The 19,245-nt window shown below is 50.3% G+C and overlaps 1 protein-coding gene across 1 annotated transcript in view; it reads left to right on the top strand.

Moving 5' to 3' along the window:
* The window catches only part of LOC144487645 (cellular retinoic acid-binding protein 2-like), a 20,913-nt gene extending 19,577 nt beyond the window's left edge, over positions 1–1,336 (top strand). Inside the window, 1 exon segment of the mRNA XM_078205724.1 lies at positions 233–1,336. Coding sequence (XP_078061850.1) covers positions 233–283 — 51 coding nt within the window. The 3' untranslated portion in view covers positions 284–1,336.
* Positions 1,337–19,245: the final 17,909 nt, after the last annotated feature.

Here is a 19,245-nt window from a genome sequence, read left to right as displayed (position 1 = left end):
ATTGGAGAGGATAGCACGGGCATGATGGGCCCAATGGCCTCCTGAGAGATCATTCTGAGGAGTGGGGGGGGGGGGGGGGGGGATTTAGAGGGGGGGTTATGTGGGGGGTGCTGGGGGTGGATGGTTGGGGTGGGCTGGAAGGGAGGGAATCCTGGGGAGTCAGGCAGGCGCCGGTTCTGTGCCAGATCCGGGCTGATGAAGGTGTTTTGTTTTCTCCCTCTTGCTCTGACAGACGATGACAGCCGATGATGTAGTCTGCACGCGCCTCTACGTCCGAACCTGAGACAGTGAATCAACCGACAGAGGGGGAGATTCCCAACCCCAGGACACAGCAGCAGCGGAACTGAGAACCCAACCCCTGACCCTGCGTCTCGACCTCCGATCCCTGCATCCCGACCCACGACCCCGCATTCCAACCCGCGTCCCGACCCCCGACCCTGCGTCCTGGCCCCAACCCCAGGTCCCGACACCGCATCCCAACCCCTGACCCCGGGTCCCAACCCCACTTCCCGACCCTGTACCCGACCTCCGACCCTGCGTCCCGACCTCCGACCCCACTTCCCGACCTCTGACCCCGTGTCCCGACCTCCAACCCTGCTCCAGACCTCTGACCCCGTGTCCCGATCCTCGACACCGCGTCCCGTCCTCCGACCCCACGTCCCGAACCCCGACCCCGATCTTGGCGTCCCGACCTCCGACCCCGCATCCCAACCCCTGACCCCGCCTTCCGACCCCTGGGATCGTCCCTCCCATCTCCCTCCCCACCTCACCCCTGAGATGGTCCCTCCCGCCCCCCCCCAACCTTGGGCGGTCCCTCCCATCTCCGTCCCCCTGCCCCTGAGATGGTCCCTCCTATTAACCCACCTCCCCGTGTCCCTGCGTTTGTCCCTCCCATTAGCCCCCCCATCACTGGGATGGGCCCTCCCACCCCCTGCCCCTGGCCATGGTCCTCCCATCTCCCCCCCCCCCAACCTCTGAGATGGTCCCTCCCATCTCTCCCACCCCCACCCGCCGGGATGGTCCCGCCCATCTCCCCCTCTGGGATGGACCCTCCCATCTCCCACCCCCACCCGCCGGGATGGTCCCTCCCATCTCCCCCTCTGCCCGCCCGGGATGGTCCCTCCGTTCACCCCCTTCCCGCTGCCACCCCTACCCCCCCCTCCCCCCCCCCGGCATTGTGACCTTGGTCCTGAGTTGGGGGTTAGTTGGCATGGTTTCCGTGTGTCCCTCCTCACTCTGGGATCTCTGTATTTACCCCCTCTCTCCCCCCTCGCTGCTCCGATCGCTGGGATGATGTGAATAAACCCATCTGGATCTGCTGCCTATGTTTCATCACCAGCCTCTCGCTGTTTGAGTCTCTCAGACGCACTGCCCCGCGCGTGGGGAGTTAGCGGGGGGGGCGGGTGGGGGAGGGGGGGTAAATCCCGCGGGGCAATCGCCCGCCAATCACATTCACACATCACCCTTTTCCAATTGGTCGTCCGTTCTATGTTAGTGAGCTCTCTCTCTCTCTCTCTCGTTCCATACCCTCTTCCCAAATCGGGGCCAGGATCGACGGGCTGAATGGCCTCCTTTTGCATTGTAGGAAATTCCATAGAATCCAAAGTGCAGAAGGAGGCCATTCGGCCCATCACGTCTGTACCAACTACAATCCCATCCAGGCCCTATTCCTGTAATCCCACACATTTACTCTCCAATTCCCCTGACGCTAGGGTCAATTTAGCATGGCCAATTCCCCTAACCCACACATCTTTGGACACTAAGCGACAATTTAGCATGGCCAATCCCCCTAACCTGCACATCTTTGGGACACTAAGGGGCAATTTAGCATGGCCATCCACCTAACCTGTGCATCTTTGGACACTAAGGGGCAATTTTGCATGGCCAATCCACCCAGCAGCTGTGCGGAACGTTCTAGCTCTGAGGGTGAGGTGGAGGGCTGGTGGGAGTGGGGCGGGGTGAGAGGAATGGGTGTCATGGAGACCTGGAGCTGGAGGCTGTGGCCTGAAAGGAAGGGAGGTGCGCTGGAGGTAAATAGGGGATTGGGCAGAGAGAGGGACTAGGTGCCACCCTCCATGGTCGCCAGGGACTCTCCAGCTGGGCCCTGGCCTATCTGTCACAAAGGTGAGGAGTACCTCAGTAGCACTGCACAGCAATTTGGAAAGGGCCGGGGAGGGTTGGGGCTCCCGGATGTCGGGGAAGACCCCTTTGCCATCAAAGGGAGGAAAAGGGACCACAGTCCACTCCGAGGGGGGTGCTTGGAGCCAAATCCAAACGGGGGGATCCCAAGGATGGTAATCTCAGCACTGCTATCCGGGAGCAACTTCCCGGGGGTGTGGGGGAGGGCACGTACCCCCCCCCCTCCCCTGCCAGGTGCCAGTGTGGCTGAGAGACCAGTGCAGGGGTGGGAGAAAGGTGTGGGCTTCCCTTTCGAGAGGGGCTAGAAGGAGTTGGGGGAGTCTGTGACCAAGGCGCTCTCGGGTCGCAACCAATCACGATGGGAATTCACCCAGGCACGACCCAGAGGTCAGAGGGCGGTCGGGAGGGAGCAAAGGTCAAAAGCGCAAAGATTACAATCCCGCGTTCAGACCATGGCACTAAGCAGCGCGGCGAAAGTTTAAAAACTTCGATTGGGAATCAAGTAAGATTTCTTGACGGTTCTTGGAGAATGAAGAAAGGAGGGTTAGAGACAGAAAGGGGTGCATCGGGTGCTGTCTGACTGGAAGCTAAACATTTCAAACCTTCTGCGGCCCCTGGGCTGGTGAGTAGGCCTCTCGAGGGGCCTTCCTTCATCTGGTTAGGTCTCAGAATTGAAATCGGGCCTACTCACTAGGCAAGGCCCCAGAATGAGATTAAACACGTTTAATACAGGCCAAATATTTCCTAACGAGTTCCGGAAAATTCTCAATCGTTCGTGCATAACTTCAAATGGTTAAAAACAAAAGAAATATTGACGCTTTGTGGACACAGAGGGAGCGCCCGGCTCTCTCAGTCAACGTTGTGAGGGAACAGCACGCGCCTCACTTTACTCACCCCTTATACATGCGAATCACTTCAGTCAGACCGGTTTGGAACAAAAAAACTACACGGACGGGAATCAGCGGAAAGTGGTAACCCAGCACCTGGGCAACGGTCAACAAAATATCATGTAGGCCTCACTCAAGACACAGCTGGGCCGCATTGGGGATCGAATATCCAAGGCATTTCGGAAAGATAGACTGAAAGGAAAAGGAGGTGGTGTAGCTTTGCTAGTGAAGAAAATAATCAGTGCTGTCGTGGGAAATGACATAAGCACGGGAGGCCAAGACATGGAATCAGTCTGGGTAGAAACAAGAAATAGCAAAGGAAAGAAGTAAGACCATAAGACATAGGAGCAGAATTAGGCCACTCGGCCCATCGAGTCTGCTCCGCCATTCAATCGTGGCTGATTTGTTTCTCATCCCCATTCTCCTGCCTTTTCCCCATAACCCCTGATCCCCTTATTAATCAAGAACCTATCCATCTCTGTCTTAAAGACACTCAATGACCCGGCCTCCACAGCCTTCTGCGGCAAAGAGTTCCACAGATTCACCGCTCTCTGGCTGAAGAAATTCCTCCTCATCTCTGTTTTAAAGGATTGTCCGTTTAGCCTGAGGTTCTGCCCTCTGGTTCTAGTTTTTCCCACTAGTGGAAACATCCTCTCCACGTCCACTCTATCCAGGCCTCGCAGTATTCTGTAAGTTTCAATAAGATGCCCCCCCTCATCCTTTTAACTCCAACGAGTACAGACCCAGAGTCCTCAAGCGTTCCTCATACGACAAGCTCTTCATTCCAGGGATCATTCTTGTGAACCTCCTCTGGAGGTCCAAGGCCAGCACATCCTTCCTTAGATACGGGGCCCAAAACTGCTCACAATACTCCATATGGGGTCTGACCAGAGCCTTATACAGCCTCAGAAGTACATCCCTGCTCTTGTATTCTAAGTATTTGGTAGGAGTATTCTATAGGACCCCGAACAGTAGTTCCGCAGCGGGGCACAGTAGAAAGCAGGAAATACTGGGGGCTTGCAAGAAAGGTAGGGCAATAATCATGGGTGATTATGATATACACATAGATTGGAAAAATCAAATTGGCAAGGGTAGCCTGGAGGCAGGGTTCATTGAATGTATTCGAGATTGTTTCTTGGAACAGTATGTTGTGGAACCAAAGAGGGAGCAGGCCACTCTGGATTTAGAATTGTGTAGTGAGGAGGGATTAATTGATGGCCTTGTAGTTCAGGATCCTCTGGGGAGTAGTGATCATAGTATGATAGAACTCAAAATTCAGCTTGGGATGAAAGAGTGGAGTCCCACACTAGCGTTCTGGAATTAAACAAATGAAATTACATGAGGACAGAGTTGGCCTGGGAAGACTGGGCAGGAAGACTGAAAGGGAGGACAGCGGATGAGCAGTTGTTTAAGAAGATACTCAATTCCTCACAAATAAGATATATCCCAGTGAGAATGAAAGATGGTAAGGTGGGTGGGGGGGGGGGGGGGGGGTTGGCGGTAAGAAACATCCGTGGCTGAACCAGGAAGCCAAGGACAATATAAACACCAAAACTAAGGTATAACGTATTTCAAAGGCCAGTGGCAGGCGAGAAGATTGAGGAACTTTCAAACATCAACAAAAGGATACTAAAAAATTAATAAAAAGAATTGAGGTAAATTGCGAAAGAAAACCAGCGCAAAATATCAAGAAGGATATAGCAAAAGTTTCTATAGGCATGGAAAAGGGAAGAGAGTCGCGAGGTTGGTCCCTTAGAAGATGAAGTTGGAGAGTTAATAGTGGGAAAAACTGAAGTGGCAGAGATGCGAAATCAATACTTTGCCTCGGTCACAGAGACATCGAGGATTACAGCATGGGAACAGGCCCTTCGGCCCAACTTGGCCATGCCGCCCTTTTTTTTGAACCCCGAAACTAGTCCCAATTGCCCGCATTTGCCCTCTATATCCATCTTACCCAAGTAACTGTCTAAATGCTTTTTAAAAGATAAAATTGTACCCGCCTCTACTATGGCCTCTGGCAGCTCGTTCCAGACACTCACCACCCTCTGTGTGAAATAATTGCCCCTCTGAACACTTTTGTATCTCTCCCCTCTCCCCTTAAACCTATGCCGTCTAGTTTTAGACTCCCCTACCTTTGGGAAAAGATAACTATCTCGCTGATCTATGCCCCCCATTATTTTATAGACCTCTATAAGATCATCCCTCAGCCTCCTACGCTCCAGAGAAAAAAGTCTCAGTCTATCCAGCCTCTCCTTATAACTCAAACCATCAAGTCCCGATAGCATCCTAGTAAATCTTTTCTGCACTCTTTCTGGTTTAATAATATCCTTTCTATAATAGGGTGACCAAAACTGTACACAGTATTCCAAGTGTGGCCTTACCAATGTCTTGTACAACTTTAACAAGATGTCCCAACTCCTGTATTCAATGTTCTGACCAGTGAAACCAAGCATGCCGAATGCCTTCTTCACCACTCTGTCCACCTGTGACTCCACTTTCAAGGAGATATGAACATGTACCCCTAGATCTCTTTGTTCTGTAACTCTCCCCAACGCCCTACCATTAACTGAATAAGTCCTGCCCTGGTTCAATCTACCCAAGTGCATCACTTCGCATTTATCTAAATTAAACTCCATCTGCCATCCGTCAGCCCACTGGCCCAATTGATCAAGATCCCGTTGCAATCGGAGATACCTTTCTTCACTGTCCACTATGCCACCAACCTTGGTGTCATCTGCAAACTTACTAACCATGCCTCCTATATTCTCATCCAAATCATTAATATAAATGACAAATAACGGTGGACCCAGCACTGATCCCTGAGGCACACCGCTGGTCACAGGCCTCCAGTTTGAAAAACAACTCTCTACAACCACCCTCTGGCTTCTGTCATCAAGATGTGGAGATGCCGGCATTGGACTGGGGTAAACACAGTAAGGGTTTTAACAACGCCAGGTTAAAGTCCAACAGATTTATTTGGTAGCAAATGCCGTTGGCTTTCGGAGCGCTGCTCCTTCGTCAGATGGAGTGGAAATCTGCTCTCAAACAGGGCACAGAGACACAAAATCAAGTTACAGAATACTGATTAGAATGCGAATCTCTACAACCAACCAGGTCTTAAAGGTACAGACAATGTGAGTGGAGGGAGCATTAAGCACAGGTTAAAGAGATGTGTATTGTCTCCAGACAGGACAGCCAGTGAGATTCTGCAAGTCCAGGAGGCAAGCTGTGGGGGTTACTGATAGTGTGACATAAACCCAACATCCCGGTTTAGGCCGTCCTCATGTGTGCGGAACTTGGCTATCAGTTTCTGCTCAGCGACTCTGCGCTGTCGTGTGTCGTGAAGGCCGCCTTGGAGAACGCTTACCCGAAGATCAGAGGCTGAATGCCCGTGACCGCTGAAGTGCTCCCCCCCACAGGAAGAGAACAGTCTTGCCTGGTGATTGTCGAGTGGTGTTCATTCATCCATTGTCGTAGCGTCTGCATGGTCTCCCCAATGTACCATGCCTCGGGACATCCTTTCCTGCAGCGTATCAGGTAGACAACGTTGGCCGAGTTGCAAGAGTAGGTACCGTGTACCTGGTGTTTTCTGGATGGCAGGAAGTAACTAGTGGGGTGTCACAGGGTTCAGTCCTTGGGGCCCCAGATATTTATAATCTATATTAATGACTTGGACACAGGGATAGAAGGCTCTATAGCCAAATTTGCAGATGGCACGAAAATAGGCGGGACAGTAAGTTGCAATGAGGAAATAAAAACTTTACAAATGGATATAGATAGGTTGGGAGAGTGGGCCAAAATGTGGCAGATGGAGTTTAACATGGATAAGTGTGAGGTTGTGCATTTTGGTCACAAAAATGGGAAGGTGACTTATTATCTAAATGGGGAGAGACTTTGGGGTGCTCTGGTGCAGAGGGATCTGGGTGCCCTCGTTCATGAGTTACAGAAAACTAGCAAGCAGGTACAACAGATAATAAAGAAAGGCAATGGAATGTGGGCATTTATAGGATATAAAGGTAAGGAAGTATTGTTAGAACTATACAAGGCATTGGTGAGGCCACACCTGGAGTATTGTGCACAGTTTTGGTCCCCTTATTTGAAGATTGATGTTGGGGCATTGGAGGCAGTTCAGAGGAGGTTCACTAGATTGATTCCAGAGACGAGGGGTTTGTCGTATGAAGAGAGATTGAACAGTTTAGGCTGATACTCTCTGGAATTTAGAAGAATGAGGGGAGATCAAATTGAGACGATAAAATGTCTGGATAAAGTAGACATGGAGCAAATGCTTCCTCTTGTGGGGCATTGTAGATCAAGAGGTCATAGACTTAGGATAAGGGGCAGCAAATTTAAAACAGAGTTGGAGGAGAAACTACTTCTCCCAAAGGGTTGTGAATCTGTGGAATTCGCTCCCCCAAAGTGCGGTGGATGCTGGGGCAGTGAGTACATTTAAGGAGAGAGTTAGACAGATTTTTAATTGGTAATGGGTTGAAGGGTTATGGGGAGAAGGCAGGAAAATGGGGATGAGGAGCATATCCGCCATGGCGGAGCAGACTCGATGGGCCGAATGGTCTAATTCTGCTCCTATATCTGATGAACGTATGAGCGTGGCCCCTGGCCTGTGGGTTACCCACCACCGAGACAGGGTGGTGAAGAAGGCACTTGCCTTCATCAGTCAGAGCACCGAGTACATGAGTTGGGACGCTATGTTCCAACTGTACAAGACATTGGTGTGGCCCACATTGGGAGCACTGCGTATAGTTCTGGTCACCCTGCTAGAGGAAGGATATTATTAAACTGGAAAAGGGGCAAAACAGGTTGTTACTGGGACCGGAATGATTGAATTGTAAGAAGAGGCTGGATAGGCCAGGACTTTTTTACCCTGGAGCATAGGAGGATGAGGGGGTGACCTTATAGAGGTTTATAAAATCATTTTTCTTTTCATAGAATCTCTACAGTACAGGAGGAGGCCATTCAGCCCATCAACCTAGCACCGACAACAATCCCACCCTATCCCACTAACTCCATATATCAACGCTGCTAATCCCCCTGACATGAAGGGGCAATTTAGCATGGCCAATCCACCTAACCTGCACATCTTTGGACACTAAGGGGCAATTTAGCATGGCCAATCCACCTAACCTGCACATCCTTGGACACTAAGGGACAATTTAGCATAGCCAATCCACCTAACCTGCACATCTTTGGACACTAAGGAACAATTTAGCACGGCCAATCCATCTAACCAGCACATCTTTGGACACTAAGGGACAATTTAGCATGGCTAATAAACCTAACCTGCACATCTTTGGACTGTGGGAGCAAACCAGAACCCCGGAGGAAACTCATGCAGACACGGGGAGAACACATACACTCCACACAGACAGTGACCCGAGGCTGGAATCGAACCTGGGTTCCTGGCACTGTGAGGCAGCAGTGCTAACCACTGTGCCACCGTGCCATCCAATTAGATTCCAGTCTGTAACTCACTCCCGGGTATCTGTTATTCTATATATAAACCACCCTGAACCCCTCAATTAGATTCCAGTCTGTAACTCATTCCCAGCTATCTATTATTCTATATATAAACTACCCCAAACTCCCCAATTAGATTCCAGTCTGTCACTCACTCCCGGGTATCTGTTATACTATATATAAACCACCCCGAACCCCTCGATTAGATTCCAGTCTGTAACTCACTCCCAGGTATCTGTTATTCTATATATAAAGCACCCCGAACCCTTTGATTAGATTCTAGCCTGTAACTCACTCCCAGGTATCTGTTATTCTATATATAAACCACCCGAACCCCTTGATTAGATTCCAGTCTGTAACTCACTCCCAGGTATCTGCTATTCTATATATAAACCACCCCGAACCCCTCAATTAGATTCCAGTCTGTAACTCACTCCCGGGTATCTGTTATTCTATATATAAACCACCTGAACCCCTCGATTAGATTCCAGTCTGTAACTCACTCCCAGGTATCTGTTATTCTATATATAAACCTCCCCAAACCCCTTGATTAGATTCAGTCTGTATCTCGCTCCTGGGTATCTTTTATTCTATATATAAACCACCCCGAGCCCCTCGATTAGATTCCAGTCTGTAACTCACTCCAGGGTATCTGTTATTCTGTATATAAACCACCCCGAACCCCTCGATTAGATTCCAGTCTGTAACTCACTCCAGGGTATCTGTTATTCTGTATATAAACCACCCCAAACCCCTTGATTCGATTCCAGTCTGTAACTCACTCCCAGGTATCTGTTATTCTATATATAAACCTCCGCAAACCCCTTGATTAGATTCCAGTCTGTAACTCACTCCCGGGTATCTGTTATTCTATATATAAACCACCCCGAACCCCTCGATTAGATTCCAGTCTGTAACTCACTCCCAGGTATCTGTTATTCTATATATAAACCTCCCCAAACCCCTTGATTAGATTCAGTCTGTATCTCGCTCCTGGGTATCTTTTATTCTATATATAAACCACCCCGAGCCCCTCGATTAGATTCCAGTCTGTAACTCACTCCAGGGTATCTGTTATTCTGTATATAAACCACCCCGAACCCCTCGATTAGATTCCAGTCTGTAACTCACTCCAGGGTATCTGTTATTCTGTATATAAACCACCCCAAACCCCTTGATTCGATTCCAGTCTGTAACTCACTCCCAGGTATCTGTTATTCTATATATAAACCTCCGCAAACCCCTTGATTAGATTCCAGTCTGTAACTCACTCCCGGGTATCTGTTATTCTATATATAAACCACCCCGAACCCCTCGATTAGATTCCAGTCTGTAACTCACTCCCGGGTATCTGTTATTCTATATATAAACCACCCCGAACCCCAAGATTAGATTCCAGTCTGTAACTCACACCCGGGTATCTGTTATTCTATATATAAACCACCCCGAACCCCTCGATTAGATTCCAGTCTGTAACTCACTCCTGGGTATCTGTTATTCTATATAAAAACCACCCCGAACCCCTCGATTAGATTCCAGTCTGTAACTCACTCCTGGGTATCTGTTATTCTATATATAAACCACCCCGAACCCCTCGATTAGATTCCAGTCTGTAACTCACTCCAGGGTATCTGTTATTCTATATATAAAGCACCCCTCGGTTAGATTGGACTGTGTAACTCATTCCCGGGGATGTGAAGGGGTTAAAGGCTGGACAGTGTGGGAATGTTACACACTCCTGGGGGGGGATTCTGTAGCAGCCCAGCTGCTGGGATTGTACAGCTGACAGGGTTGTTTAGGCAGGGTGACTGCTCCTTGCTGGGTGCAGGGCAGTGATGGATGGCCTCGTTCAGTCTCCCTTTAGCACACAATGCAAATGGACAGCCCCTGCTGCTTGGTAATGGATTGGTGCTCAGAGCTGCGGCCACGCCGCTCAGTGAGAACTCGGCAGGACAAAGGCAGCAATCACCCTCCATCACACACACTCACCATTCAGTTCCCACTGACCCACCCAGCACATCCCAGCACCCCCACCCCCAAGACACACAGATTCCCAATCTAACACAGAACATTCCCAGTCTAACCCAGGACATTCCCAATCTAACCCAGGACAATTCCCAATCTAACCCAGGACATTCCCAATCTAACCCAGGACATTCCCAGTCTAACCCAAGACATTCCCAGTCTAACCCAGGACAATTCCCAATCTAACCCAGGACAATTCCCAATCTAACCCAGGACATTCCCAGTCTAACCCAGGACATTCCCAATCTAACCCAGGACATTCCCAATCTAACCCAGGACATTCCCAGTCTAACCCAGGACATTCCCACACTGTGGGTTAGCACTGCTGCCTCACAGCTCCAGGGACCCGGGTTTGATTCCCGTCTCGGGTCACTGTCTGTGTGGAGTCTGCACGTTCTCCCCGTGTCTGCGTGGGTTTCCTCCGGGTGCTCCGGTTTCTTCCCACAGTCCAAAGATGTGGATAGGGTTAGAGGGATTGGTTAGGGGGATTAGGTGGATTGGCCATGCTAAGTTAGAACATCAGAACGAGGAGCAGGAGGAGGCCATCTGGCCCCTCGAGCCTGCTCAGCTCCACTTACCCGCCCGCTCACCATAACCCGTAATTCCTTTACTGTTCAAACATTTAGCTATCCTTGCCTTAAAAACATTCAATGAGGTAGCCTCAACTGGGCAGGGAATTCCACAGATTCACAACCCTTTGGGTGAAGAAATTCCCCCCCAACTCAGTCCTAAATCTGCTCCCCCTTATTTTGAGGCCATGCCCCCGAGTTCTAGTTTCACCCGCCAGTGGAAACAACTTCCCGGCTTCTACTTTATCTATTCCCTTCATAATCTTATATGTTTCTATAAGATCTCCCCTCATTCTTCCAAAAAAGAATTACAAAATAGAGTCATAGAGGTTTACAGCATGGAAACAGGCCCTTCGGCCCAACTTGTTGATGCCGCCCTTTTTTTAAAAAACCCTTAAGCTAATCCCAATTGCCCACATTTGGCCCATATCCCTCTATACCCATCGTACCCATGTATCTGTCTAAACGCTTTTTAAAAGACAAAATTGTACCCGTCTCTACTACTACCTCTGGCAGCTTGTTCCAGACACTGACCACCCTCTGTGTGAAAAAATTGCCCCTCTGGACACTTTTGTATCTCTCCCCTCTCACCTTAAACCTATGCCCTCTAGTTTTAGACTCCCCTACCTTTGGGAAAAGATATTGACTATCTAGCTGATCTATGCACCTCATTATTTCATAGACCTCTTTAAGATCACCCCTCAGCCTCCTCCGGTCCAGAAAAAAAAGTCATAGTCTATCCAGCCTCTCCTTATAACTCAAACCATCAAGTCCCGGTAGCATCCCAGTAAATCTTTTCTGCACTCTTTCTAGTTTAATAATATCCTTTCTATAATAGGGTGACCAGAACTGTATACAGTATTCCAAGTGTGGCCTTACCAATGTCTTGTACAACTTCAACAAGACGTCCCAACTCCTGTGTTCAATGTACATGAAGCCAACGGTAAGATTCGAACTCAGGATTTCCTGTTTACTGACAGGCATTTTAACCAACTAAGCCATGGCGCCAACGCAAGTTGCCCCTTAGTGTCCAAAGATGTCCGGGTTAGATGGATTGGCCATACTAAATTGCCCCTTAGTGTCCAAAGATGTGCAGGTTAGGTGGAATGGCCATGCTAAATTGCCCCAAGTTTCCAAAGATGTGCAGGTTAGGTGGAATGGCCATGCTAAATTGCCCCAAGTTTCCAAAGATGTGCAGGTTAGGTGGAATGGCCATGCTAAATTGCCCCTTAGTGTCCAAAGATGTGCAGGTTAGGTGGATTGGCCATGCTAAATTGCCCCTTAGTGTCCAAAGATGTGCAGGTTAGGGGGATTGGCCATGCTAAATTGCCCCAAGTGTCCAAAGATGTGCAGGTTAGGTGGATTAGCGGGGTAGGATGTTGTTTCGGAGAGATGAAGGGCCTCTGCGCTGCGGGAGTTTTATGATTCTATTCCATGAAGGGGCATCCAGTGAGCAGAGCCCTCTTTTAGGGTAGAAAGATGCTTTATATCAAGTGTGCAATTTGGGATTATAGCACAGGCCCGCACAGGGTGGCTTAAGTGGAGGGAGAAGGCGGGGGGCGGGGGGGGGGGGGGGGGGGGCAGATGTGTGTGTGTCCGGTGGTGGGAGTTCTGTGTTGCTCTGTGTGTGTCTGTGTGGGTGGGGGGGTGGGGGGCAGGGTTGACTGAGGGGGTGCATTGCCCAGAAAGGGGTCTCTTTTTCCCACTCTGTACATCACGGGGCGAGTGGGGGGGCGGGGGGGGGGGGGGGGGGGGGAGGTGTGTGTGGGGGTGACACAGGCCGAGTCTTGGCTGGGAGTGGCTCCCAGGTCGGGCCTGATCCGAGGTCGGGCCTCGGAGACAGACTGCCTCAGAGCTGGCATAACGAGGCCCAAGATGGCTGTGGTATTTGGAGAGGGGGCTGGGGTCGTGACCTCTCTCCGAGGCGGAGAAACATTCTGTTTCCATTAGGCACATACCTTCGGACAAAGGCTGCCGGCCAGATCATTATCTGCCGCGCTTTAATAAAGGCGGAATTACTTCCTGAACCTTTGACTCCTCGGAGGCTGGGTTGCCGGGAGCTTAGAATTGCACCCCCCCTCCTCCGGCCTCGCATTTCAATCAAGTGGGGCCAGCCATATATTAAAACCGTCAGGCCATGGGACACCTTTCAAAGGAGCTGCCTGTGTCTCGTTGCCCGGGGAGTAATTCTCTTGTGTTTAAGGTGCAGCTGTCTCCGTCTCTTCCAGCAAGCAAGTCGAGATCTTGACTGTTCCGTCAATCAGACAGGAATGAAAAGAATGCACCAAAGGCCTGGGGGAGGCAGGGGTGGAGTGGGGGGGAGGAGGGGGGGGTGGAGTGGAGGGGAGTGGGGGGGTGGAGTGGGGGGACCGAGGGTGGAGGGAGGGGGGCGGAAACAAAAGGCGCAACAAAAGAGCTCTAAGTGGCAAACCCCCCTCCTCCCTCCCCCTCCAGGCCCCACCAGGAGATTAGCGCAGGTTAACTCCGAGGCCTTTCAGCTTCCCGTTTTCCCAGGCCCCTTCTTCCCCTCCATCGCCCACCCCCTCGCCACATCCGCTGATGAATGGGGGCCTCGCAGGTTCAACAGCTAACGAGAGAATGCGCCAACAAGCTCTCTCTCTCTCTCTCGCCCTCCCTCCTTACCCCTTAGTGGCCAAGAGAATCGCCCCTCCCCGCCCCGTCGCATTGGCCTCCTTCAGAGGATAAAATAATATAGAATCTCTACAGTACAGAAGGAGGCCATTCGGCCCATCAAGTCTATTCCGACCACAATCTCACCCAGCCCCTATTCACGTAACCCCACACATTTACCCTGCTAATCCCCCTGACACTAGGCGAAATTTAGCATGGCCAATCCACCTAACCCGCACATCTTTGGACACTAAGGGGTAACATAGCATTGCCAATCCCCCTAACCTGCATGTCTTTCGGATTGTGTGAGGAAACTGGAGCACCCGGAGGAAACCCATGCAGACACGGGGAGAATGTGCAGAGTCCACACAGACAGTGACCCGAGGCTGGAATCAAACCCGGGTCTCTGGCGCTGTGAGGCAGCAGTGCTAACTATAAGTTAGCTTGCTATAGAGGGAGTGCAGCGAAGGTTTAGAAACATAGAAACATAGAAAAACTACAGTACAAAACAGGCCCTTCGGCCCCACAAGTTGTGCCGAACATATCCCTACCTTCTAGGCCTACCTATAATCCTCCATCCTTTTCAGTCCCATGTACTCATCCAGGAGTCTCTTAAAAGACCCGATTGAGTTTGCCTCCACCACCACTGACAGCAGCCGATTCCACTCGCCCACCACCCTCTGTGTGAAAAACTTCCCCCTAACATTTCCCCTGTATCTACCCCCCCCCAGCACCTTAAACCTGTGTCCTCTCGTAGCAGCCATTTCCACCCTGGGAAAAAGCCTCTGAGAGTCCACCCGATCTATGCTTCTCAACATCTTATATACCTCTATTAGGTCTCCTCTCATCCTACGTCTCTCCAAGGAGAAAAGACTGAGCTCCCTCAGCCTATCCTCATAAGGCATGCCAACCAATCCAGGCAACATTCTTGTAAATCTCCTCTGCACCCTTTCAATCTTTTCCACATCCTTCCTGTAATGAAGCTTCCAGAACTGAGCACAGTACTCCAAGTGGGGTCTGACGAGGGTCTTAGATATCTGCATCATTATCCCCGGACTCCTAAACTCAATCCCTCAATTGATAAAGGCCAGCACACCATACGCCTTCTTAACCACCTCCTCCACCTGCGGGGCCGATTTTAGAGTCCTATGGGCCCGGACCCCAAGGTCCTTCTGATCCTCTACAGTACTAAGAGTCTTTCCCTTTATATTGTACTCCTTCATCCCATTTGACCTGCCAAAATGGACCACTACGCATTTATCTGGGTTGAAGTCCATCTGCCACTTCTGCGCCCAGTCTTGCATCCTATCTATGTCCCTCTGTAACTTCTGATATCCCTCCAGACTATCCACAACCCCACCAACCTTGGTGTCGTTGGCAAACTTACCAACCCATCCCTCCACTTCCTCATCCAGGTCATTTATGAAAATGACAAACAGCAAGGGTCCCAGAACAGATCCCTGGGGCACACCACTGGTGACCAACCTCCATTTAGAAAAAGACCCATCTATACACACTCTCTGCCTCCTTTGGGTAAGCCATTTCTGGATCCACAGGGCAGCAGCCCCTTGGATCCCATGCCCTCTCACTTTTTCTAGAAGCCTTGCATGAGGGTCCTTATCGAACGGCTTGCTAAAATCCATATAAACCACATCGACCACTTTCCCTTCGTCAATGTGTTTAGTCACATTTTCGAAGAACTCCACCAGGCTCGTAAGGCACGATCTGCCCTTGACAAAGCCATGCTGAGTATTCTTGAGCATACTAAACCTCTCTAAATGCTCATAAATCCTGTCCCTCAGGATCTTCTTCATCAGCTTACCAACCAATGAGGTTAGACTCACCGGTCGGTAATTTCCTGGGCTATCCCTATTCCCCTTCTTGAAAATAGGAACCACATCCGCAATCCTCCAATCCTGCGGCACCTCTCCCGTCTCCATCGACGATGCAAAGATCATCGCCAGAGGCTCTGCAATCTCTTCCCTCGCCTCCCACAGTAACCTGGGGTACATCCCATCCGGACCCGGTGACTTATCTATCTTGATGCCATTCAAAGATTCCAGCACAACCTTTTTCTTAAAGTCCACATACTCAATCTTTTCAGTCCACCGCAAGCCCACAGTACATCCACCCAGGTCCTTCTCCTCTGTGAAAACCGAGGCAAAATACTCATTAAGCACCTCTGCCATTTCTACTGGTTCCGTACAGACTTTCCCGCCTTCACCTTTTATAGGCCCTATTCCTTCATGTCTCATCCTTTTACTCTTCACATATTGATAGAACGCCTTAGGGTTTTCCTTAATCCTACCTGCCAAGGCCTTCTCGTGACCCCTTCTGGCTCTCCTAATTTCCTTCTTTAGTTCATTCCTACGAGTCGTATACTCATCGAGATCCCTATCTTCGCCAAGCTCACTGAACCTTTTGTATGCTTTCCTTTTCTTCTCGACTAGGTCCCGCACAGCTTTCGTGCACCACGGTTCCTTTAACCTACCAACACCTCCCTGTCTGCTCGGAACGTTGTCCTGTAGAACTCTAGACAGACATTCCTTGAAAAACTGCCACCTCTCTTCAGAACATTTCCCTGAGAATACCTCCTTCCAATTTACTCCTCTAATTTGCTGCCTTATGTCTTCATATTTCCCCTTACTCCATATAAACGCTTTCCTAGCTTGCCTGATCCTCTCTTTTTCCAATGCAAGCATAAAGGAGATAGAGTTATGATCGCTATCCCCTAGATGCTCTCCCACTGAGAGATATGACACCTGTCCAGGTTCATTGGTCAGTATCAGATCAAATACAGCCTCTCCTCTTGTAGGCTTGTCCATATGCTGTGTTAGGAAACCCTCCTGAACACACCTAACAAACTCCTCCCCATCCAATCCCCTTACCCGCGGGATATTCCAATCTACGTTTGGGAAATTAAAGTCTCCCATCACAACAACTCTGCTATTACTGCATCTCTCCAGGATCTGTTTCCCTATCTGCTCCTCCACCTCCCTGTTACTATAGGGCAGCCTATAGAAATCTCCCAGCAAAGTGGTCGACCCCTTCCCACTCCGAACTTCCACCCACAGAGACTCTGTAGACAATCCCTCCACAGCATACACCTTCTCTACAGCTGTGACACTATCCCTGATCAGTAGTGCCACTCCACCCCCTCTCTTGCCTCCCTCCCTGTCCTTCCTGAAACATCTGAATCCCGGCACCTGGAGTATCCAGTCCTGTCCCTGAGACATCCAAGTCTCCGTAATGGCCACCACATCACACTTCCAGGCATCGATCCACGCTCTGAGCTCATCCCCTTTATTCACTATACTCCTGGCATTAAAGTAAACACATCTCAATCCTTTGGCCTGAGCTTTGTCCTCTCTATCCCCCGTCCATCCTCCCTCTTGCACCGACTATAACCCTTCTCTGTTTGCGAGCTAACTTCCTCGCTCCCAGTCACCTCGTCTCGATTCCCTCCCCCAACCTATCTAGTTTAAATTATCCCCAGTAGCCTTAGCCAACCTTCCCGCCAGGATATTGGTCCCCCTGGGATTCAAGTGCCGCCTGTCCGACCCCCTTACTGCCGAGTCCCCGATTAACACTGCCTTCCTCCTCTTTTCCTTAGCCCTCTGAGTTACAGGGCCGGACTCCACTCCGGAGACACGGGCACTGCTGCTTCCCCCAGGCTGACTCCTGGGATGGCAGGTCTATCATATGAGGAGAGACTAAGTCGGTTAGGATTATATTCACCGGAGTTTAGAAGAGTGAGAGACGATCGCGTAGAAACTTACGAAATTCTAACAGGGTTAGACAGTGTAGATTCAGAAAGAATGTTCCCAATGGTGGGGGGAGTCCAGAACTAGGGGTCATAGTTTAAGGATAAGGGACCTTTTCGGACTGAGGTGTGACAAATGTGAGGTAATGCATTTTGGAAGGTCTAATACAGATAGGAAATATACAGTAAATGGCAGAATCTTAAGAGTATTGATAGGCAGAGGGATCTGGGTGTACAGGTACACAGGTCACTGAAAGTGGCAATGCAGGTGGAGAAGGTAGTCAAGAAGGCATATGGCATGCTTGCCTTCATTGGCTGGGGCATTGAGTTTAAAAATTGGCAATCATGTTGCAGCTTTATAGAACCTTAGTTCGGCCGCACTTGGAATATAGTGTTCAATTCTGGTCGCCACACTACCAGAAGAATGTGGAGGCTTTGGAGAGGGTACAGAAAAGATTTATCAGAGTGTTGCCTGGCCTGGAGGGCATTAGCTATGAGGAGAGGTTGGAGAAACTTGGTTTGTTCTCACTGGAGCGACGGAGGTTGAGGGGCGACCTGATAGAAGTCTACAAGATTATGAGGGGCATGGACAGAGTGGATAGTCAGAAGCTTTTTCCCAGGGTGGAAGAGTCAATTACTCGGGGGCACAGGTTTAAGGTGCGAGGGGCAAGGTTTAAAGGAGATGTACGAGGCAAGTTTTTTACACAGAGGGTGGTGGGTGCCTGGAACTCGCTGCCAGGGGGAGGTAGTGGAAGCAGATATGATAGTGACTTTAAAGGGGCATCCGGACAAATACATGAATAGGATGGGAATGGAGGGATATGGTCCCCGGAAAGGTAAGGGGTTTTAGTTCAGTCGGGCAGCATGGTCGGTGCAGGCTTGGAGGGCCGAAGGGCCTGTTTCTGCGCTGTAATTTTCTTTGTTCTTTGTCCTTTGTGAGGTGAGGAGAAATTTCTTCACCCAGAGGGTGGTGAATGTGTGGAATTCACTCCCACAGAAAGTAATTGAGGCCAAAACGTTGTGTGATTTCAAGAAGAAATTAGATATCGCTCTTGGGGCTAAAGGGATTGAGGGATATGGGGGAAGGGGGGGATCAGGATATTGAATTCGATGATGAGCCATGATCGAGATGAATGGTGGAGCAGGGCTGGAAGGGCCGAATGGCCTCCTCCTGCTTCTACTTTCTCTGGTTCTATGTTACCCTCCCCCCCCCACCAATCCTCCACCAAGCGTCACGGACGCGAGATTTCCCAAGGCCGGAAGTTCCTGTCAGAGATCCACGGACCTTTGCACGGTCCACCCATGTTTTCTGTCCCGCCCACCACGATTCCCTGGAAAATTCTGCCCCCACGTCTTCAGCCAATCCGATTGGCTTGACATGCGAGATCGAGAAAGTGGGCCAAAGGCTCCGGGCACGGGGACCATGGTCAAATCCAGGTGGGCGTCCGCTAGCTCAGAGGAGGACAGTGACAAGATCACATGACATTTAAAAGCTCGCAAAATGCTGAAAGATTGTGTAACCCAGTTAACCGCGAGTCAGTGCAGTGTGACAGTAAAATAAAGAGGTTATGACGGGTTACAATGAGAATCTGAATGGGTAGAGATGACAAATCATCAAAAGCAGCGACAAAGGGGGGCAACTAGGCCCTAAAAGTGGGGACCATCCATTCGGTAAATGGACCCTGGAGGGGTAGAATTTTAAGGCAGAGAAGTTGCGGGGGGCGGGGGTGGGGGGGTGCGGAGGGTAGGGGGGTGTGGA

Source organism: Mustelus asterias, unplaced genomic scaffold, assembly GCF_964213995.1.
Source record: "Mustelus asterias unplaced genomic scaffold, sMusAst1.hap1.1 HAP1_SCAFFOLD_949, whole genome shotgun sequence".
Taxonomy (NCBI): domain Eukaryota; kingdom Metazoa; phylum Chordata; class Chondrichthyes; order Carcharhiniformes; family Triakidae; genus Mustelus; species Mustelus asterias.
The sequence above is the reverse complement of the archived record's forward strand: the minus strand, read 5'-3'. Positions and strand labels throughout refer to the sequence as shown.